This window comes from Euwallacea similis, chromosome 1 (genome assembly GCF_039881205.1).
Source record: "Euwallacea similis isolate ESF13 chromosome 1, ESF131.1, whole genome shotgun sequence".
Lineage (NCBI taxonomy): Eukaryota > Metazoa > Arthropoda > Insecta > Coleoptera > Curculionidae > Euwallacea > Euwallacea similis.
This window is the reverse complement of record NC_089609.1, coordinates 4,998,069-5,022,400: the sequence shown is the minus strand read 5'-3', so window position 1 is coordinate 5,022,400 and position 24,332 is coordinate 4,998,069. Positions and strand designations below refer to the sequence as shown.

The window sequence follows — 24,332 nt, the reverse complement described above, 5'->3', positions numbered from 1 at the left end:
TTTTGTCTATAATCATTGGAAGTTAATCCTTTTGCGTCCTATTTAAAAAAAGTAGTTTCAGCATTCCACACATATGCACATAACACTTACCGCATTAACTTCTTGTTCATCGTACCATACGTTAATGTATGGATGCAAAAGTGCATCGTCCACAGATATCCGACACTGTGGATCGATTACCAGCATCTTCGATAACAGATCTCTGGCCTGAGTAGCCTGGAAAACAAATTAATACATTAGATAATTGTTCTTGACTCAAATATTCATGTCAGTCACCTTCAGTCTGTTATGCTCGTTGCTATCTGAAGGGAACAAGACATCAGGGAACAACTTTTCAAACGTAAACCCGGGATACCGTGGCCGATTTTCTACATAATTTCTTACTGTGGGTTGCAGTCTCATCATAAATTGAGGCGAGGGCGTGCCCAGTTGCTCTGTAATAGACAGTCACTAAATATATCCTTCGAAGGGTATGGATGGGCATTTTATACCAATAATTTTATTCCATTGATCAATATGATCAGTGCCTGGGAAGAGCACTCCTCCCCTTATCATTTCACCCATGATACATCCCACGGACCAAATATCCACGTTTTCTGTATAGCCCATACCTAATATCACCTAAAACAATGCACATAACATTACGGGCTATATCATCACAGATTTGTTGTTCCAAGGAAATTCATTAGGAAGTTCAAAGATGCAAGACAAAACCGAGACTTACTTCGGGCGCCCTATAATATCTAGTGACTACATATGGCGTCATCATGAACGTAGTTCCCGCTGTCCTGGCCAAACCAAAGTCAAGAATTTTTAAGGTACAGTCCGACTTAACCACTATATTACTAGGCTTTAAATCCTAAAACAATACGAAATTAAATAAAGACGATTGTAAACGCCATCCTGGTAACTTGCTCTATGTATAATGCCCGCTGAGTGCAGATGCTTGATCCCGCATAGCATCTGGTATAGCAGATAACTCATTCTCTCATGGTCCAGATCCATCTGGATCACCTGACACAAGTTGGCGTCCATGAGCTCCATGACGAGATAAACGTCCTGGAATTCTTCCAAGGATCGCTGGGGGGTGAATGCGTTCAGAAGTCCGATAATCTAGAAAAATGAATAAACTTCATTGTTGGCCCTATCGCCTTCGTTTACTTTTAAGCAAAGAATTCCTGTCCATATCTTTTGAGAGACCTTGCGAGGATCTAATATATCGATTTAAAATAGTTTTGTTCTATGAATATAAAGTTTTCAAATGAATCTTACTGGTTACGAGCCAATTTTGCTATTTCCACAGCGGGATTTCATTCATCACTAATAAATAATTGAAACGAAGCGTAAGTAGAAAACCCGATATCAGACCCTCTACGGTGCAGCTGAAAGACAGAAATGAATTACCGCAATTTGTTAGAGACATTATCTATGCGAATTGGTCTAGTTGGGAAAATTCGACAAATGTTGCCTGATAAATAAGGATAAATCACGATCAACTTACGTTTTTGTGGTTAACTAATTTCATTAGTTTGAATTCCCTATAAGCTCTTTTGGCGTGAGTTACATTTTGGAATGGTCTACTGAGCTTCTTTATTGCCACATTTTGTTGGGTCAGCGTATCAACCGCGGCACTAAAACAAGTAAAATACCTTTTTAAAAGATAAAATCACAAAGAAAACACACTAAAACAACTTCATGCAAAGGCAACAATCACTGAAAGACTGTTAACAAAAAGCTACTCTCACCATTATTAATGTCTTCGTTTTACACACGTACTGAAGGTTTTGAAAAGGGAAAAGTCATTGTACAGTTATAGAGGAAAGAGTGGACAGATTGATTTAAGTTGATAGAAGGTTTACTTACCATACTAAACCCTGCGCACCTCCACCTTTAGGCTCCAAATTTACGTATCGTTCTGGCACCCAAAATTCCGCATCCTCAAAGAGGTACTGAGTGAACCCATCGCGGACACTCGTGGGTCCGCTGGGCGGGGCGGAGTTGGGGTTGGAGTGAGGATCGTGGGGTAAGGAAGACATGAATTGGTACTTGAGGAATCGAATATTGATAGAGCCAAGTTGTGTTGAAAATATGCTACTATCATGCACTACTAAATCACAGCAAAATAGTCTTTAAATGGGGATGAAAAACAGGGAGTTGGGTTTTAGGTAAAAATGCACTTAAAACACCACTCTATGCCAGTGAACACGAAAAAGGCAAGCATTCCAAATCAACTACAAAAAAAAGAAAACAAACGTAACAAAACAGTTAAAAAACCTGAGTTAACAATTATTTTGTTCAGAGCTTGATAATTACATATTGAGGTAATTTTATACAATAACAAGCGATTGAAAAACCATGCAACTTAAAATTTTTATGTTTACAGGGTATGTTGCTCAATACTAGCAGGACTCCGACATTCGGTAAAATACAATACAGTGATCTCAAAAAGCTTGGGATAAATTCACTTAAAATGTATTGTATGAGTGTTTCTTGGGAAAATCGAAACAAATATATATGCAGGGTGCTCCATTTAAAAACGAGTTTGAATAGCCACGTTTTCTCGGGACACCCTTTATAATATTTACTATCTTTTAACTGCAGCTTAAGCCTTCCGACGTAACATCTGTAATGGTTTAGCCGTTATCGGACCCTGTATTGAGAGAGAGATACCCTGTATAAGCATGGTTCGGGAAACGTTTTTTTGTAAATATACAGAGTTGTTCGAGTTTGAACTGTAAGTTTTCATTCTCAACAGGGCTTCAAAATCTACTCAATCTTTGTACGATATACTGAATAAAGTTTTCTATCTGATTCCTACTAGTATAAACTGACCCCCCCTCCCCCATGTATAAATAATAATTAAAATTTTATAAAAATGGAAAATCATCAGACAAATAATGCAGATTTCAGCTTACCAAACGATGCCTTGAGCCCCAGATCCAATGGGTTTGAGATTCTGGTACCTTTTCAGGATCGTGAACTTGGTGTCTCCCACCTCTACGGTGTAGAACTGTGATAGACGGGACATCTTATTGCGCCAGTCCCAATAGTTCTGGCCCGATGTCTGCAAACAAAACCTGGTGCTGAAAACCGTTTTAACAATGATGAATATAAATCAGGTAAATTGCATGGAATACACTCTGGATTAGTCTGCCTAGGCGTTAAGATAGATGCAAGCGTTGGTTTGCCAACAAACGCGTTTTCATGAAGAAAAAACAGGAAATGAATGAGAGTGTTCCGTTACGAACGAATGAAACAGGCGATAAGAGAGAATTCTCGAAAGACTCCTACAAATTCGTCACTCACTTCACTACGAAAAATTTGATTTCAGATTAATTCGCAGTAGCTCAGAGTTATTACAAAAAACTAGTTTAAGTTAGCTCAAGCTATTCAAGAATTAAAAGTTTAAAAAATTATTGCGAATTTAAGGCAATACGCAAAGCCTCAGCTTGGTCTGAATGAAGAGTAAATTGCAATTTGGCTATTAATGGAACAATAATTATTAGACAGTTTTTGTGATGTAAAAATCCCATGTAAGCGAGTTTTAATACAAATCAGGGGTGGATCCCACCCTAAAAATACACATTTTCACACAACATTCATGAATTAGTTACGTGATGATTTGGTATCTTATCAGAATCACCAGGATCCGATTTTTACTTGCCGTGAGAAAGTTTTAAACTTTGAACTTCGTATCAGAGCGATGATAAGTATAAAAGTCGGTTTCAAAGGATAGCATGTTTTCATTACTGTTTTAATAAAACAGCTGGCATCCACTTCACTAATTTAGTATTAGTGCTCATATATTTAGCGTAAAACGGCTAAAAGTGTAGGATTTTCACTTCTACGTAGGTAATTTTCGAGTTCGAGAATACGCAATGCAATTGAAAATATGACAATTGTCGGAGGGGGATTAATGGGTTCGGGAATAGCATAGACTGGTACTTTGAGCATAAGTAAAATATGTTTTTCACACTTTATTATATTTATTATATGTTGTTCCAACTTTTTAAAAATCGTGGGTCGTCATGGAATGCGGATATATTTTGTTGATTTGAAAATAAAATGGTGACTCCATTTAAAAAAAACTAGAGTGAGTTATCACACCTTGTTTTCGTTCATCCTGTGTATTTAACGATTTAATAAAATTTCGTTCACATATTTTGAAAAAAATCTACGGCATGGGCTTCAAGCGTCTTCTTTGTTATTAGTCAATACAATAAATAAATTCAAATTGATATAATATAATAAAAAAATTAAAATCTCGTGAAATTTTCCATTAACTCTAATAAATTTGATCTGAAAAAGGTCAAAAGTACCTTCACTCAGTCGCTAGAACTGAGCAGGAGGTAGACTTATCTGAACGTATGGTGCGACACTGGATCAGACCGACAGGTCGTTGGTTTCATTGAGCGATACCTTTGACTGCAAGTTATTCGTGTACAGCTTTCGTAGAATATTGAAAAATTAAAAACTGGCCTTTATAAAAATACAAGGCCTTTTTCACCCTTGTTGCTTCACACGACTTTTCTATTAAATTTCCCCCCTTTTAGGCGATTTGCCAATTCTATACGCTCATTAGCGCAAATCTGTTGTCAACATCCCGCATTCAAAAAGCACTTTTTGCATATGGTAAAAATCACACGAGCCAGCCTCATTAGTCCAAGACTCAATGAGGAAAACCTTCGAAATTTCTCGTTCCGGAGTTATTCATTGTAAACAGACTATTAATTAATTAAGCAAACTTCACGAAACGGTTACGTGGAAGAAGAATAGTTCCTGAAGCGTGAACACACTCGAGAGAATACTTACCAAGAACGATCCATGTTATTCAGTTTCACAATGGACGGTCAAAACGAATGTCTGAAAAACAATAAACAGTTGCTGAGAAAGTTTGAAATGCTGCAGGAAAAGACATTTAAATTTCAACAAGAAAACTCCTATTTTTGGCACTAAATCTAAATCATTCATAAAGCGTGAATCATTAAAATTAGGTTTACACCAAAAAAAGAGGAAAAATCAGTTCTTTCATTAGGCGTTCCCAGGGAGTATAAATCTGTAACTGATCTCAAAATAGCCACGTTGGGATGCTACTTTAGGACAGAAAACACTGCCTTTTTTGGATCAGTAGCGCCCCTCAAGTAGACTGATTCCCTGGACATTTTTTTTCTGTAAGCGGAGTTATAAGGCGTTTGCTGTCCATGTTGATTAGCAGATCGATATTTCGCTATAAATGAGTATGCGGAATTTCTCCAGGGGAACATAAAACCATCAGTGGGATTACCATAAAACATCGATGGAAACCAATCCGGAAAGCATGGCAGTCACCTATAATTCCTCAAGGGTTACGCGTTGACCGTTGTTTCCATATAAAACACTAGGGGAAAACAAACAGGGAGATGAATAAATAATTTCTCTTTGAAAAGAGAGTGCTCCTACCTCATTTTCGTTTGTTGGTTCCTATTGAATTTACCAAGAGTTTTGAAAATGAATTTGATAAGGGTACGACTGGATATACATAACGAAAATATTCTCCCGAAAATATAGGTCACATGCCATCAAATTAAATATTCCCCGAGGCTTTTGAACACAAAATTCCAGCTGCGTGAATGTGATTAGAAACCAAATGACCTACATAAAGCATGTTGAAAATAATAAAGCTGCTAATGCTACCCTCAAACTTGGAGTAGAGGCGTTAAACTATGGGAAGAACTAAGTAATTTAAAAAGTTTTACTTTTACGAACGATCTTAAGCAAATAAACTTAAAAATGTTTTTCTGGGAAACTTAAATTTATTTTTCTGATTGCATGAAAATATTGGATAAAGGCTATAAACTAATTAATGCTAGCTACGAAGCAAAAGATAATTCAAAAGATATGCTGCATACTCTAATGGTTTTATTTAAATATCTATCTGGACCAAAAATTTGTCAATTAATCATTTTAGCTCTGCTTTAGCACTCCATGCACTAACCGCTTAACAGACGTAGATAAAATACCCTCCGATTTATCCACCCTCAACACGGAATTGCTTTCATCTTTCGAATGGGCGACCTTAGGATGCAAAGTCTGATAATTAAATAAAAACAAAAGGGGTTAATCACCAGATGCCTCCAGGCACCATTTTGATTGCAGGGGAACGTATAAAGTAAACATGATGCACGTTTTGGATTTTAGATCTAAATTAACTAAACATATCGAATTTGAAACTAAAGGAACAATGACAGGTAACATATACCTCGCTTGGGGGAGCGTTTAATGTTCAAATAGAATTGGGTTCAGGGATGAAATCCCTCAAGCAAGTAAGTCGACTGAACTAACCTCAATGGGGAATCATCTCTTAGTATATAAAACAGTCGATTGGTTTGAGACCTATATCGACCCTGGATATAGGGGTGGTTGGAAAAGCAGTTTAAATGACCTTCATTTAAACGTACACATTCCCTTTACTGGACATCTCAGTTATTATGACATACATTTTTCAGAATCCTGGGTCAATTTTGATAAAACGAACCTTGGCATAAAAGTATATACAGGGTCTTTCAAAAAACTTCGCCTTTCGGGATCCCCTCTTTATTTCAATTATTACATTAGGATATCCCATTTAAAGAATCATAATTATAGTTAATTGAGAGGCTAAATCATACGACGCAGAAAAACATGAACCAACTATTCCACCGATGTTCAGGATTGAATCCTGACGCTTTAATTTTGAAAAACCAGTGTGCTACATAAGGAGGATAGATAAAGAATTATTTTCAATAATGGCATCTAACGCCATTACTACAAAAATGGACTTAGTAGGTTAACACTTTAGGCCGACGACATAGAATATTCTATTTCAAATAGGGAAGTTGAGGTCACGTCCAGTTAAACTGAACTTTCTAGGGACTGTTACATAGTTACACTGTCGTCAATATAAATTCCCTGAATTACATCCTATACAAATAACATTTTTTTCGGGAACAGTTCACCATTTTTGGAGCGCTGTTTCTCGCTTACAACGCCTGACCCGCATCTTAAAGAAACTCTGCATATCTCGGTTAGAGTCCAAGAGTCTGCAAAATGTAGTTTGTGGAACCTTTAATTAAAAACCCTTTATAACAAGCACGCATTTAGTCGCAATAAAATGAAAATGTGAAGACACACAATACTAAATCAATCCTCGAAATGGGAACAAAACATTATCACAATCCAGAAATCAGGATTCAATCAGCCTTTCACTTGCAAATCTTCACTCTGAGTCGTACATTATTTCACCTATATAAACCGGATCGATCCCCCTTATAAAAGGGCCGCATGGTGCATTGTAAAGTTCCAGAGACCGAATGACGTCAGTCAGTTTTATGGGCTGACTCTATCGGCATTTTGTTCTCTGTTCACCGAAATAGACAGTTAGTGTTTGGTCTTCCAACGAGAAACGTTCTGAATTTACCCATTTCTATATATTAACTGACGTTAGATATTTATGCTAACAAGCATTGAATGTTTTACACGAAAAATATGAAATTCGCGTTAAAGTAATAAAAACATGCGAAAGAAAATATTTTCGGGAGAACAACTCGTACTTTTCAAAGTTCTTCGCCTCTTAACTGGGAACGTGCAAAGATTGTAAAAGCCATGCTTGAAACACGGAGGAAAAGACGTCACTGTATCTTTTTCTTTTGGGGCCATTTACTATCTCAAAGAATTCATTTTGCCATTTCAGGGTATTATATCGGGAGCTTTGGAGTTTTCAGAGCAAAAGCGGTAGAAGTTTGCGGAAAATTACTTCTAATTCGAAAAATATCTCAAAGCCAAATAATTCGATGTCTATGGCAAAAACAAAAGTTTCTGTTCTCGTTCACCTTCCTCGTCAGTTTTGTCAATAGGGTTTTTATTACATAAACATGTGACCTTTTAGGTATTTTTTGTAGTGTCCGTTTACCCTTAGTTCACCTAAACTGTCTGAAAAAGGAGGACTTTATGCCAACTTAACACACGCAATATACAAACGCAGTACTCCTTAGAACGAATAAGACGATTTTCCTGGTTTTTCAAATACTCTTTTGAGACCAATATTTCCTCTTATTCTACGAGGATCACATCTCGCCAATCTTAGGAGGTAGGGGGAGAAAGCCATTTTCTGACCATGAAATGTATGTACGTGCGTCTTTTTCTGAGCCAAAGTCCAAGCCAAATTTCTCAGTCAAAGTATCAGCAATTTTACCTGGCAATTGAATCAATAGACTTAGAAACTTTCACCACGTCCGCGGCCAACCCTGTATATCCTAGTTATCAATGACTGTGTAACAGCCATTCCCGTTAAGTCGATATACCACATCTGATTGTTGTTCGAAGAAGACTGCAGAAGTTCCGTGGTAAATGACATCAACGTCAACACTAGGTATGAGTTCCGTGTGAGTAAAATGCGAGTCATCGCTGAGAAACCAAATCATACTAATGTATAGCATCAAAACGACGTGGATATATTGAAACAAAGTGCCTGAACACAATAGTTCACATTCATTCCACATTCCTCTCATCAGTTATGAAATGGGAATGAAATGAATAGAATAAAGGTCCTTGTAGTAAGTATGTGTGTAAGGGAAGTTTTCAAAGGAAATAAAAAATTGAAACTTACTCATCCCCGTCAGAAATATATATTGAATAAATAAATAAATAAATCTTATCTCAGCCAGGCCTATATTGAAAGAGTATTGAGTCAACAATTCATTTTAATAACCAGAGAGCACCCTGATTTTTCTGTTAGTTGAGAAAAGCGACCCAACGAATAACTAAAGTTGCTTGAACCACGTAGATAAATATTAGCTTTGAATGTTTCCGAGTTAAGTAGGTAAGAAAACAAATAATGTTTATGTATGCAAGGAATTTCGAGCGAAGCCATTTTGAATTGTATAACATTCGAAAACTCCTTTCCCTTGTCAATTTAAAAAATGATGAGATATCGCATGCAAAAAGAAGTAATTAAGTACTCGGTCAGGTTAGTTCAGGTGAAAAGCGTGAGTACGGAGTTCCTCAAATCGCGATTGATTTACAAGATCCACAGCCACAGTTCTCGGGTTGTGTATACTAGCTGACTGATCAGCTACGGTCTTCACTAGAGCAAACCCAACTGAGATAGAAAAATGAAGAGAGAATAAGCGAGCCTAAATATTCCAATGTGGTTAAGCGGTATTTCATCTTTTCAGCAGGTCTTCCGAAATATCGGATCAATCCTTCTTACAAAGAGTGCAGAAATCGACACAATTGTCTAAATACCATTCACACTTAAGGGGGGCTTGTCCAACAAGTTTTTAGATATAATTAATATATTATTAATGGTGTATAATAACGTACAAGATTATTCCTTGTAGAATTAAAATAAAAACATGTTTAAAAGAAATGCTTACATGATGCTTTTTTTACTGAAAATCACTGCTTCCCGGGAAATGCCGATTGTTATTACCCAAACTGAATTATATCAATCCAAATTAATCAGCCATTATCGAAAGATATTTCATGTTGTTTAAGATAATTGAGGAAAGAAAAGCAATTCATCGGGCATAAAGGACTTTGTAATTTGAAAAGGAAATAGTTGAATATTCAAAGGAAGATCGAGTTCTCTCTCCTTATACCCGGTTCAGAAGTCATCGCACCGGTTGGCATGCAATGGAAACCTTCCTCATTAACTGTTCGCTTGGTGTCTTGCAATTATTCTTCCATTCTAATTCTAATAAACCGAGACGGGGGCTCTCTGAATGACTTAAAGCAAGCGGGAGATAACTCGCCTCCGCATTTTGGCAGCGCCTGATTTAAAATTATGTTTAAGATGGTGGAAAAACTCTGGAAAATTAGGAAAAATGTTGTAAGCATGAGAGAAAATTAAAAGCATCGTTACAATACTTTATAACCGCTTTTAAAATAATTCTGTCTACTTAGTACACATACATACTGCTTCTGCTTTACTATTATTGCATCAAAAGCTTCAGTGTTTAATTAGCTTCTTACAAATTCTTCCACAAAAATATCAAATATAAAAAACCTCTATTCGAGGACAAAAAAAGCACCTAAAACACCTCTGGCATTCGTCCTATGTCAGTCCTTTTTGAACCTTTTACGTTGATATCGAATTTCCTAATCGGGGAAAATGCTCTTAGAATTACAAAGAGGGTAGGTTCACAGCCGCAGATCGGTTTCTCCTGTCAATGAAATGTAGCTTTTAGGCATTAGAATTGGTTTTCCCTGCCAATATAAATAACAAAAATTACCGAGAAAACTAAAGTGTTATTGCTCTTATATGATATACGAACAGAACGACTGATCTTCGAATGAAAATGTTTATGTAAAATACTTATTTTGTGTAGTAACTACTCTTAGAGCCGAGAGTGCAGAGGTAGTTTTATTAGTTTAAACAATAATAGAAAAATCTAATCGAGTGTATCATTATCTCGGACATAACGTTCATTTTGCTTTACTTTAGACAAAATTGTACTCTCATCCCATCAAGAAAATAAAAACAGAACTTTATACCTCTCCTCCAACCCGCAGATTTCAGCCTTAAAACCGTATTGTTGCAGTCCTATTATACTTGACTTTACTTTGCCCAGTTTAAATTCAAATTTCATGCAAGTCGCGATTAGGACGGAAAAGCCGCTTTAACTTCATAGCGATTTTAACTGTAAAACCCCCAATTTTAAACCAGAAAAGAAACTACTCCCAGGGTTTTTAAACAAACTAACACCCGGAAGAAGCACAAAACCCCTCGGACGTCACAAAGGGAAAGGCGAAAACAATATTAAGGGTGATGCGAATGGAATTTCCCTTTTATGTTCCTTTTATTAGGGGGGGTGTCGCAAAGCCGACTTGAAAAATTGGCCCTGTTATATACTGTTTTTAATAAAACCTGCAACGCGGAAAGATCAAGAATGATGACACGGAAGGGTGATTACCTTGAGCACATACGAACAAATTCTCTTGAATACTGACAAAAAGCTCTTTATTTTGTCGGTAAAAAATCGAAAATTACAAAGAAGACGAATGTGGAAAGCAATCAACGCTCAGAGTGGGAAGGGCAAACTTTCCAAAGGCGTCATTAATCAATTGCCCCTAACCGTAAAAAGTCAATAGAAGACACCGGTCGGCAAAGCTGGTGTTAAAAGTATTCTCCAATGTGTCTCGATCTGGTTACAACTCAAAGACCTGGATTAAGTTCCCCCGAACTTTTCTGAAACACAAACGTATCTGTTATCTGGGCGATTTAACAAGTTTTTCAAGATAGGGTGTGGGGTTGTGGAAAGTTCAAAGGAGATTTTCACTTTAATGCCTTAGGATGAATTGGAGAAAACGTCCAGAGAAGATTGAAAAATGTAAAAAAAAAGATTTTCTAATTCTTGGAATTTAACCAAATGGTCTATAAGAAATCAGCGTAGTAAAACTTCTGTCAAAATAAGGTCTCAAAATGTCTTAAACAATCAATATTTCAAGAGTCTCTTACGAATCACAAATGTAAAAACTAAGAAATCGTAAGCTTTTGCTTAAGTCGGAACTTTAAAATCAACCTTCTTAAATTCAAATTTTGCTCTATAATTCATAATTTCACGTTCAACTACTTATTCAAACTCCACGAAATAAACAAACAGTTAAGCGGAATCAGAGCACGCATATATACACATGAGTTGTAGCTTACTCAGCCATCAAAATATATAGGAGTTTTGCATGGAAAATGCTTAATGCTCTCCCAACTTTTGTTTCCCCATTGCCCAAATATTTACATATGAGCCACTTTCTCGTCTGCTTTTATATTTCTAATAGTGAATTTCGCTGAAAAAGACGAATATTTGTCCTGTAATGTAGTGCTGACAAAAGAGCATAAAAACTCACTCGAAAAGAACAATAACACAGTAAATTTCCCCAAAACAAAAAGGTGAAAAAAAAAACAACCTTTTTCCTGATTTAACTAGGACCAGTATCTGACCGTCACCTCTAAGGCTGGACACTAGTAAATTGATAAAAGTGATTAATAGTGATGGAAGGATCTTCTAACCGACAAACTTCTCTAGTAACAATCAAAAAGTGGTAAATCTACTTTATTTCAGGTGCTTATTCTCGTACGAACTCCGTAAATCACCGTCTTCTTTGAGATGCTTCATGTTCAATGGTAGTAAAGTTTAAGTAGAAAAGGCTGACTACTTTGACTTTAAGTTCGCTAAAACTATTGAAATGGCTTGAGTGCTGCATAAAAAGCGTTTTTGAAGTGTTTCAAACGCGGAGAAGTTAAGAGAGCTAAATGAGATTATGCATATTCCCGTAAGAATTTTGCACATTTGACTGTCAAAAGTCGTAGTTTCCACGTGAAGCATACGTATCAAAATTCTCTGCTAAAAAATTTAAAACAAAACAGAGCAACAGTAAGAAATGTTCAATAATAAAGCTCTTAGTTTTCTAGTGAGCTTTCAAAACCTTTTTTGATATCTCGGTACCTGCCTATGCGTATATGATTACTAGGTAACGAAAAGATAACAATGTAAAGCGGAAAAGTGCTCCTCGAAAAGCCTTTGTTATAGATGAATTTTTTACGGAAAACCCTTCACCGGGAAAAAAATACCTAAGAAATGAACTCGGAAAATGTCCCCTTTTCGGTTCAAGTTGAAGGGCTTTAGGGATGATGTGGCGAATATTCAGCGCAGAAAAGTGTCTAATTACAAGAATACAGTATAGGGGGAGTTATAGGGGAAAGCTGAAGAAAGATACTCAAAAATATTCCACCAATTTAGTCAAGCTACTAAAATATACTGCGAAGTAATAAATGCAGAAAACATCTCTATAGTTGGCGTATAAATGTCGAGAGAATGTGGACAATACACAGTTCGGATATGGGACGTGTTGGGCACATGAGGGGACTTGTTCGGTATTTTGGAACAAGGAATGGGAATGTTTCTTGAAAACTTGGAATGTATTTGACGGAGAAAAAGAAAATCGAAACTCTTCAACTTGGAAAAACATTTGCAAATCTGCACTGAGGCATCAATAGGCAGCATATATATACATATATGTATGTATATATTCAAAACGAAGAACGATATAAAGAAATACATAATAGCTCCATATGAAAGATACAGCTGTTTGTAACAGACTTAATCTATAACAATAGTTGCCTGCAAGCGAAAGGAGCTTTATCGCTTAGCAATGTATAGGTAGACGTTACCGAACTCCACAAAGGGAAGAATGGTATTAGAGCAAGCCTTGTAGACTGCACACCTTCAATAGAAAACGAGCGATGCTTTAGAGTTAAGAAGACTCGTATCGGTCCAATTATTCCACGAAGGTCTGGCATTTTTCAGAAAACCGGTTCAATGGTCGAATATTTTTAAAACTTCTACATTTTCGGACCCCTCGGTATTTTTTTTATCCAACAAGGTATCGAGAAAATAAAAAATGAATGTTGGTGAAGGTTTTGTCGTAGAATCTAGATGCGCGCTTCGTTGTTTAAACCACATGGTTTTGCCGTCGCTAAATGTACTTACGATTCCTTAAATTAGACTCCTATGCAATCAAATGAAATATCAAAACAGAAAAAATACGTATTACTCCTAGCTAATCTTGATTGACACATTGTTCAGATGTACACATTTTTTTTAATGTCGCAGCGGTATTATTCATGGTACACGTTCACAAAAATACTGAAGACTGATATATCCACTATAATGTGGCCCTTATTTGTCGTAAATAAACGTTTACTGAGATGTTTATTGCCGGTTTCCTAACTTAATTATATAAGCAGAGTAGGCAATAAGTTGGCAATAAGCAATTTAAAGAGAAAATGTTAAATATAATTTATCAGCTGCAGAAGAGAATAGTGGTTTAGATCTCAGCAGTGCAAAAAACACCCTTTCAAGCTTGCAATAATGTGCTGATTTAATTCACAATTTTTGTATTTCGAAACACTAAAATGTCGTTTATTGTCCGCGTCTATTTTTACCCAATAATCAGGAAAATACTGGCGTATAGTCAATATTCCCTTTATATTCTACATGCAGTTGCAATTTTTGCAATATCCTGAATATGTAGTCGGAAAATGGCTTTTCCAGACATCAATATATTTACCCCCGTCGCGTCTGGCTACACATTTCCACGATTTCCCATGCCTGTTTTGTTGAAACCTATTGACTTTTCCGTTTTAAGTGGCATGTATTACATATCTGCCAAAATATGGAAAATTCGATTAGATATAAATTTATAAAGAGCATATTTTTTCTTAAAAATCTTTTGGCATTTTGTTCACTCGGCCTGAAATAAATCATGAATTTGTCGACACTTCCAACCTCGACCGAACATTGGAAGTAGGAAAATTTTTGGCAACATTTCAAACACATTTGCCAGGATTTACGATGGAAAAGCAAAATGCGGCAATTCGGAAGTGGATATTGATAAGCTGGTTTCAAACTTTTTTAAGTTTAAGGTTTAGTATTCACAAGTTTCATTGCCAAGTGTAAAACACATATAGTACGGTTACGTAGGATGTGCCAGGTTGATGACAAATTGATGTGATAAAGGATGGAAATATATAAATTTGTTTGGAAATTGAATGTATTTAATCACATACTTACCAATAATATTAACTATGGACTGTGTGGAGTGGCAATTGACTGACGGTTTTAGTGGAAAAGAGATGAACTGGAAAAGAAAATTACACTAAGTAAATATAGAATATTATAAAGTTAAATTAATCTAAATTTAGCCCAACAAATTGGACTTCTATTAATTTAGGTAAATGCGGGTTATATTGGATTTTATCGCCGAAATATTGTAATACCACTAGTCAACAATGAAAACTATTTATAGAAATTTCAGTGTTTACTATATATCTCAACCTTCTCAATATTTACCAAGCCCACACCAGCTAATAATTATTTGTTATTATTTATCGGTAATATCATACTAAAATTGGATAAAATTTTGACCAAAATACTAATTTTGTTTGTGATAACAAACTTAAACAAAAACGTTTCTCAATAATTATCCCAGGACCCTTAATTTAGCTTTCTCGGCAAAAAGGGCGCGCCCCAGGTTCCAAAACATAATTTTACGCTTAAGCGACTGTTGCAAATTTAATTTTTAACTTAAACCGAAAATTGGAACGGGGAACTTTTAATGTAATACAAACGGCTAATTTCAGGCTGCAAAATGAGATTTTTGGGGCTAAGGTCTTCAAAACCCTTATTTGCCCCCCGGTGCCCTCGTAACCGGCAAAAAAGGTCAGCGAGTCTTGCGAGAGGAAATTACTAGACAATCGAGTTCGGAATAATCTGGAATGATCCCGGTTAAAAAATAGTTGTTTATATAAGGCATAGTAGACATATCATACCTGCAAATCTTGCTTACACTAAATATACTAAACAATTGTTTATATTACTAAATTACTATGTTACCGAGCTTTCGTTACCGAATAAACATTGTTATTCAATAAATTCGAATAAATCGAAAAGGTGATGATGTAGCTCATTCTGCTTATAAATTGGTTGATTATACCTCTATTTGTGGTCTATAATAGAAACCCATTTTATTGTAGATTATGTAATAGTAAACTGTTGCCTAACTTACTCTAAAAATACACTGTGCAACTTATCCCAAAAATAAACAGATATTCTTCAATCTCTCATTAAATCCCTTCAAGTATTGAAAGTATCAAATATCTATTATACTTATTAACAAGACGAACAACAGACACGCATATAGCTCATTATTTACCTAGCGAATTAATGGAGATGGTTGCCATAGAAATGAATGTTAAATGAAATTTCACTGTTGATGCTATGAATCAAGACGCGTAGTTTTTTTGTGTCTTTGCGAGGAAAAGGAGGAAAAGGAAGTTCTGGAAATCAGGATAGGATCATTTTTTTTGTTACAAAGAAAACAAAAAAATAGACACCCGCATAAGGTATTTTACCTTAATTGAATTGGCAGATTAATTTTCCAAACCATGAAACTCCGCAGAATTAATGCCCTCGAGATAATTAACATTCCGACAAAATTCGCATCGGCACATACAAAAATAGGAACATATTCCGGTATTCCTAGTTTTTACATATTTCGAAATTATACCGAAACACGCAAGTTACGAAGCAAAAAGAGAAATTTAAATAAATTATTATACGGAGTTGTAGCATTCGTGGTCTCATTGCGAAATAGTTATTTTAATGTAATGTGTCGGGAGATTGAATTAAATCAGAGAAAATGATTTTATAATACAAATCGTAGAACACATGAATAAGCATATACATATATCAAGCTGCAAATGCTGATATTATCGTAGGTGATCAAGTATCATCTGTTTGTAGAGCACTACTTAGTATTTTAGTGTTTTTGCCATTTTAGTAATCTGTTTTTTCTTCCTACAAGCAAATAAAATTTTTTTACAAGGAAACAAAAAGCTCATTTTAAATGATGTGACATCAAATGTGTCAAGAAGTTTTCTACTTGACTACGAAAGTTCCAGAATTGACATTCAAGTGGTGTCGCCAGCCCAGCATTGTATCCATGTTTGTGTAGAGAATCTAAACAGTTTTTAATTGTGGTGATGTGAAATATATATTTTGCTAAAACGAATCATCTGCTATAGTAATATAAGTAAGTAATAATAATATAAGTGAATATAATAATAAAGCTTCTGTTGTTTGGCGCAACAGCGAGGTTATTATTTCAAATATTTTGGTTGTAATATTTAGAATGATGTGACTGATAATGATAAGTATTCCGCTTTCAAATAATTTTGAACTTCAAATTTGTCAGGATCTATTTGTTTTTTATTATTTTCTTAATCATTGGTTATTAATATTGCCAAAAAAATATCTAAAAAATGGCTCCAAATTTGATTTATTAGTTGTCAAAAATTTACTGAATCATTGAGCACTTGTTCCCAACTGTAATTCGGAAAATGAATATTCGTTATTGAGTCAAATCAATCTATTTATCTAATCAAGGCGGTTAATTCGATTGATACGCATTAAACTGAATTTTCCAAATCAGACAGATAGGAGTTTTTGGCAAATCTTTGTTCACCAATGTGACACAGTCGCTAGGGCCCCATCATACCCGAATACCCAATATTTCCTAAGAAAAAAATGTCTTTTTGAGGAAAGTTTGTATCAAAATCTACAATCAATCGAGGAAACTGCTGTGGCCGGGAATCGAGACCGGCAGCTATTAATATTTCACAAGCAATAAATTGCCCCCTTGAGGGCAGAACGGTTTGAGCAGAACTTACCAAACGAAACGGAATATGCACCTAAAATATTACCCCAACAAAACGGCCTGAGCAATACCCCGAAAAGCGGCCCTAAAGGGCACTACCAGCCCTCAAATACACCGAGATCTGATTGTGGAACATAGGAATGGAATTTCGATTTAACTAACCGACCCGGCACACACATTATATTGCCGATGATACCACCTTCATCACCAAAGTAAAAACACGGACTTTCAACAATACTTCAAGGGTTGAACATGTTATCGCGACTGTATTGTTCAAACCGCCCGCGATAAGAAACAAAATCACGTTGTTTCTGGATATCGACCGGCCCTTGCATGCGCAGCCGCACATGCAGAAGCCGGTTACTGAACCGAAACATCGGCGTCACAGCCACATGTAACATGTGATAAGCGGGCGATGTTGCCAAAGCGAGAAACACTTCTGAAAAGAGAGGAATAGAATGAATTGCAATAAATAAATAAATAATGGATGCGGAAAATGTTGAGTTGAATATGAAATATTAATGGAAAATATTGGCAAACGCTGGAATTGAGGGGAAAAAGGTTTTTGAGGGATGATCATAACTTGCGATGTTACGACTCACAACTTTATATTGTTACTTTTATAACCGATTGAAAAAAAAAGGAGAGTTAGAGTACAAATTTGATATGCAATAATGTTTTAAATGTAATACTGTTTTCTCTGAAGATCACAGAGGAAGGTGATAGCAAAACATTAGTCACGGCGTAATAGGAGTTCCGCACTAGTGCGCACTAAGTGCAACAATATGGCCGCCTTTATCCGATGTCTTTGTTTTATTGTGACGTTTCGTGCCATGTCAAATAGCTTTCACTGATCCAGATAGCTTTTGCCGGTCAAAATGCATAATGATTTTGGATGTCCAAATTCCCCCATTAATTCAACAACCCAGCGAGTCTGCTTCAAGTATGAGCTGTCCGCAGTAAACGTACGCCATAATTAAGTTTTATTTTGTCAGTAACACAAACTGAACAAAAAAAAACTATAGGGAGCGATTTTAATTCGCCGTTCGCCATTGGGATATCGAAAACGGCAGGAAATACAGAGAGATCATTTAAGTTTCGTATCTAGTTAGGGGTGAAGTTTGTTGAAGAAGAGGACGTACGTCGATAAAAGTAACTAATGCAACATAACGTCACTCGGTTCCTTTATCAAAAACTAATTTTAACGCCATTTTATATTTGTATGATCAAGCTACGACCTATATTTTATCTTCTATTTCTCTTTTGTAAAATCCTACAGTTGGTTAGATATGAAATTTAAATGATCTGATAGTACAATGTCGCAGAAGAAAAGTTCGACTGGTTCTTTAAATATTCGAAAAAATTGGTATATGGAAATTTCGAAATTTCTGAAATGTTACTTATCTTGTTAATAGACAGATTTGGACCTTATATTGACTTTGGACACCGTCATTGAGGCACTGTAGTCTTAAAAATGCTATTCGCAGAACGGTTATCTCGAGAAACTTTCAAAATCGAGAGAATCAGTATCAAAGTTAGTAAAATAAGTTTTATTGTAATTCACTCAATTTATTGCAATCGGAAGTTACCCAATATCCGAACGTCACATTTGGTGCTATACGTAGCTTTGCCCAGGATAAACGGATCGTTACGCCCACCGTAAATTGGGTTTAAGTCTAACATTTACGTTAATTTAGGCAGATACGAATACATTCGTGGGCTTGTTTTAAGTGCCTATTGATTTCAATCAGAAGTTTCCGAATATCATAACGTCATGATCGGGGTATACGCGGCTCTTCCCTGGATACATATGTATGTACATACGTATACGGATCGTTACGTTCATCGCAAATGCTAAATTGGGTTTTCGCCTGACATTTACGTCATTTTGAGCAGATACGGATACGTTGGCGGTGTTGCTTTAAGTGTTTATTGCCCTATAGCTTGGTAAGAGAGCCGTTGGCCTACGTACATTGAATGCAGAGTTAGATTTTTTTAAATTCACTTGAGATGGATTTATCAAAATTTTCTACTCTTTTTTCCTCAGCTTCTCTTCTAACTTCTATTAAACACAACTGAGTGCAACTATTATTTTCACCTAAAATAAAATGAACAATTATATATAATGTAGCAAAGAAGTCATTTTCCTGCATATATTGGGCGCAAGATTTTTTTTTTTATCAGAGAGCGAATGGGTCAAATATTTTGATTATTTCTTTGTCAATTTCTGTGATAAGTTCAATTTAATCACAAAAGCCTAGAATTTTTATATAGAATTGAACAAAGCCGGGTTCCCAAACTGCAAAAAAATCAGTGACCATACCTTGGAATCGCGGCTACAAGTTTTCGAAGACATAAAGGGAGGCGTTTACGCGGAATTCGTCAAAAGCGATATTCGGCTTTAATTGAGATCTCTCAGATAAAAGATTTACTACTACATTTATAGCATCGCTGCACATTCGGCAAAATTCCACCTAAAGGCAAAACGGGAGAAAATGAAATATGAAATTTACGTGATAAACCTGAAATGTTTCCAGATTTATCACGTAAATTAGTTTCAGTCCTGCCTAAAAGATTAGTTTTAGCAATAAATAGTCACGATGCCACGTAAAGATATCTCGAAAGAGGGACCAGCAATTTCTTTCCACTTTCGACTAGCAGATGTTACATAAACGACATAAATACTGAATGCGGCAAAAGTTGTTCATAATTTACTAGGAAATTATAGCAATTTCTTATGTCTTTAAAACCCCTTCGTTTTTTGATGTTTAAAATTTGCCGACAAAATCGCAGCCCCTCAATTAGACATGTTAATAAATGCGACACTCGACGAAAATCGATTTCGGCAAACCTGCCATGGCATGCACATAACATTATCCCAAATTACGTAATTCCTATTCAAAAATCCATGAAACGCGACAACCCCGCAACTTACGCAGGCACCAATGGAAACAAACCAGAGGGAGAACTCTGGTGGTGGTGGTTTATGGCCCGTTCGAAACGTCACCGACCGAAAAAAGGTAAGCGGAAGGGGAATTTACACAAGTTGCAGAAAGTTGCTTTATGTATTTTTAGGTAATCCCAATGATGAGGAATAAGCCGAAGAAATGAACCTTTTTAATTAAAACTCGAGGTATTTAGAGAAGCGATAAGTAACTGCCATGAAAAGGATGTTCTTGGGATGAAAGACCAGATTAGACCCTCACAGGGCAAATTGACCATAGTGATGGTAACTTTATCTAGAAGATCGTTTTAACTGAAGCCAGGAAACTAGTCAATGATCCGCCCGTATTTCGTCGTTCCTGTGGAAATTATCCTCTTGCTGAAGTCCGATAAACTAATCGCTTTGGTTTTTGGGTACGTACGTTTGACTTCGCCCCTGCAAGATTTTCGCCTTCTACCAATATTTCAGCAATCCACAGAAACAAAACGCAATTACACATTTAAACGATTAATGACTGTTGTTCATTTTCGCAACAAAAAGGGCCTTTACATTCGAATACACATGCGACGGTGGTGACAATGATAGATGACGGCTGCAAGAAAACCCCAGTTAGAAAATCGGCGGACACAATGCGCACAACCACCGGCTCATTTTTATCTAAAATAAAAGCCCTTATTTTGATCATAATTTGCAATTCCTGGTAAAACATATTCCAGCTTTATATCCTTCATTCGCGCTGGGCTGTTAACTTCCACATTTGCATACCTAATAGACGTTTTAATTATAATTTCGGTAGTGAGCATCATAGCTGCTAATAAAGCATGCAAATAAGGGAGCTGTCCGTATCATCAAATTCCAGTTACATAAACCAGAACTACGGGTATAATATAGTGATACTCGGACAAAATTGGCAGCTGCATGTGGTCCCCATCTGAATACGGATCCAGAGAATGGAAAAAACTTCTGAATAAAATTAAGATTTTTTCGGGCGTACCGAGTTGCTAGATGTCTTGTGTCTGATGAAATTGAATTTGTATTCCAATTCGTTCACGTCCTTCGTCTACTCTACAGAGTGGATTAAAAATGGCACCCAAGCTCTTCAACGCGTCATGAGGGCCACTGTTTACCCCACGAAAGTGATTTTTTTTACATTTTTTATTATTTTCCACCCATTCAACGTTATAGTGAAGTTAATTTTATTGATGTATTTATAAGAGGTGGCAGTTCAAATAAATTTATTTCCGCGATATTACCACGTTAACATACGATTTAATGATTGAGAAAGCTATAGAGTTATGCATTTATGGGATATTCCGCTGCCTGGAAAAAATCAAGGCGACAATAACCCAATACCAAGTGTAGGTGTTTGTTCCAAGTAACTAGTTCCTCGCGGCTTCTCTGTAACTACTTCTAGACAAATGTAACTATAAGAATCTATAAATATTGCAATACCCATTGTTTGATTATCTTTACTATACTGTACCGGACTATTGATAAAAACGTATTGAGTAATTCTCTAAAACTTGAATCATCCACCTAGTGATTCCACTGCTGCCGCTCCCATGCAGGATATCGGACTTGATAAACAAGTTTTAGGTCTCTGCAAGAAGGGAATCGACTAGAGCGGAAAAATTTCAAGTCGGCAATTTTCTCTTAATGACAAGTAAACATTCCCTACTCAGGGAAAGGGAAACAAACATTTACAAATTGATTTGAAATGACGCAGTCATTTCTTGAATGAAACAGTCATTTATCAGCATATTAAGTATTACACGCCTGCGAAACGAGCCCTTGTGGGGCATCTATCAATCAGTAAAACTTGATATTTGTTTTAAATAAAATTCGGAAGGGCAATCTGTCTCTGTAGGTGACTGCATAGCGCAATGTCCCGAAACCAATTACTGTCCTTCAAGCGGCCAATTATCCTTCGAAGCACAATAATTAGACCGCTATTGGACATCCGACAGTATCCTGAAAATTCCTGAAAGTTCCCACTAATTCATTTATAAATAGAATACAGAAAGGGCAGACTTGAGATGTGGTAGGAATAGGCAATGAATTTATATTATCAGATAAGTGGTTTGAATGACGCAGGATTAGACTTACAATGGATATACGATCCAGGAAAAGTAGTCTAGGACGTCTCCATATAGTCAAAAAATACTTTGGGAAGTGGATGGAATGCCTCTCTAGGGAGAGATTATAAGGAGATGGCTCCTAGATATAGATCGTAAAATGTACGAAAAGGCCTTGTAACTACTATACATAAGGAAAATACGAACGGAATCATTATAAAACAAATATGGCTATATGTATTTAAAATTCGATTTTTGTACAGTGCACATTAACAAGTGTGCTAAACGTATACAAAACTGTTTGTTAATAAACCATTGTAAATTAGCCAATCACACACGCACATCTACAGTTATTTGCAATAAATTACCGTGGCTATTCTTTCCTACCTATTTCTATTCTAAAACTAACAAAATGTCTTCAAAATCCTGTAATCCTGTTTAGTGATGTCAAGAGATCTTCTCAAATTTTGAATAAGAAACTTGCCTCAAAAATCAAAATGGTAATAACATACCCTGTTAAGGGGCTAAAAACTTAATTTGGGCGCAAATTGACTTATGAATAATTCCTGTTGGTTTTCCAATTAAAATGGGGAATTTAAATTAACTGGAATTTATCCCTACTGAGCAGCAGCTTGTCAATTTTCGGGAATATATTCACTCAGTATTAAAGATGTCCGGATATAATTTAATAGGTAATTTTTCCTTTATTTCCAAAAGAAAATATAGGGTAATTTTAATGCATAATGATTATCTTTTCACTGTTACGTTTAGTGAAACTGGAAGGCATTGGGTTGAACATTCGGTGAAATTGGTGATTTATTGTGGATTTTAGAATTTTATTTTACAATGAAAGAAACGCTAAAAAATGCAACAAAACGTGTGGATATATACTTCAGGATAAATACAACGCAGTAGGTATGTTTGCGGATGAAATGGAAAAAAAGAAAAAAAAGAGAAATGAAACTTGCAACAGGCGCATGTGAATTTTCTCAAAGTACTTCTCTGCTGAATTTCCGATTTCGTAGACCTCTGGTTTCATTAATCAGTAATCCAAGTGTTAATGTACGGTTTTAGTTAAAGTTTAGTATCCACAACCTGTCCTATTTTTTTTTTTTACTTCAAAGGCTATAAGGTGAAAGAAGGAACTAATATCGTACCACCAGGTATTCCGTGGAATGTCCATTTTGCCAAATTTGTAGATTCAAACCTTCCTATATTTTATACCAAAATACAAAAATAAACTTTCATTTCTTTCAGGATCGATTTCTGACTTCAAAAATTCACTGGCTCAGGCCTTCAATTCTTGAAATTCCCACGAGACAGAAAATTGGCAAGAACTTCACTTATTGAATATTAAGAATTTCAATAAAGAGTAAGAAGACAAAATGCGTCATTTTGACGTCATCCAAGTAAGTAATTGCTCTAATTGCCGGTCTACTTTGAAGTTCGTCATTTGGCTGTAGCTTCCTACTCACTCCATTTGATTTGCAGTCCTCACTCAGTAATTTATCAGCGCCAGCTATGTGGGTGGATTCTGAATTTTCGACAGTCCACCAATTACGTACAACTGAGGGATATATCTAAAGCTGTGAGGATTGCAGAGTAACTCTTCTCCGTAAATGAAATTAGACATTTGTCATGACATGCACGAACATTAATTCAATTAAAATCCCTCTTTTAGCTAAAACGTTTCACCCTATACCTACATCAAACATCCACCTGAAAAGTGGATTACTCACATCGAAAACAGGGTGTGAAAATGGGACTGTGTCCATTCACGTCTCACACGAACCTTTTAAGCAAACCGCAACAGTAAACTGTGTCACAGCATTCACTCTGCAGTCCAACGCTCTCGGACTGATTTAATGGGATCGATATGGAAGATACAGGGTGCTTCTATTCGATTATCCTTAAAGTGTCCAGATTAGGTAGAGTAGCAATTAAAGAGGGTTTAGCTTAATTGGGAAATTCTAATCTTTCACGTACTGAAATATTTTAATTCTCTGCAAGTGGTGTTTTAGAAGGAAGGGAATTGAATTTGCAGCGAAAAAAAGATCTCGCCACTCTGGCACTAACTTAAA

The 24,332-nt window shown here is 36.0% G+C and overlaps 1 protein-coding gene across 3 annotated transcripts in view; it reads right to left on the bottom strand.

Moving 5' to 3' along the window:
* Window positions 1–24,332, bottom strand: part of bsk (mitogen-activated protein kinase dJNK) — a 35,990-nt gene that overhangs the window by 3,018 nt on the left and 8,640 nt on the right. Inside the window, exons 2-9 of one of the 3 annotated variants that reach the window (XM_066395760.1) lie at window positions 4,813–4,863; window positions 2,916–3,083; window positions 1,502–1,631; window positions 916–1,113; window positions 725–859; window positions 492–621; window positions 277–434; window positions 91–216 (exon numbers count right to left, since the gene is read on the bottom strand). In XM_066395760.1, coding sequence (XP_066251857.1) covers window positions 91–216; window positions 277–434; window positions 492–621; window positions 725–859; window positions 916–1,113; window positions 1,502–1,631; window positions 2,916–3,083; window positions 4,813–4,826 — 1,059 coding nt within the window. In that variant the 5' untranslated portion in view covers window positions 4,827–4,863. Of the gene's footprint in view, window positions 1–90; window positions 217–276; window positions 435–491; window positions 622–724; window positions 860–915; window positions 1,114–1,501; window positions 1,632–1,863; window positions 2,232–2,915; window positions 3,084–4,812; window positions 4,864–24,332 lie in introns of those variants that run through there. The other 2 variants (XM_066395777.1, XM_066395768.1) reach the window with 2 other exon arrangements.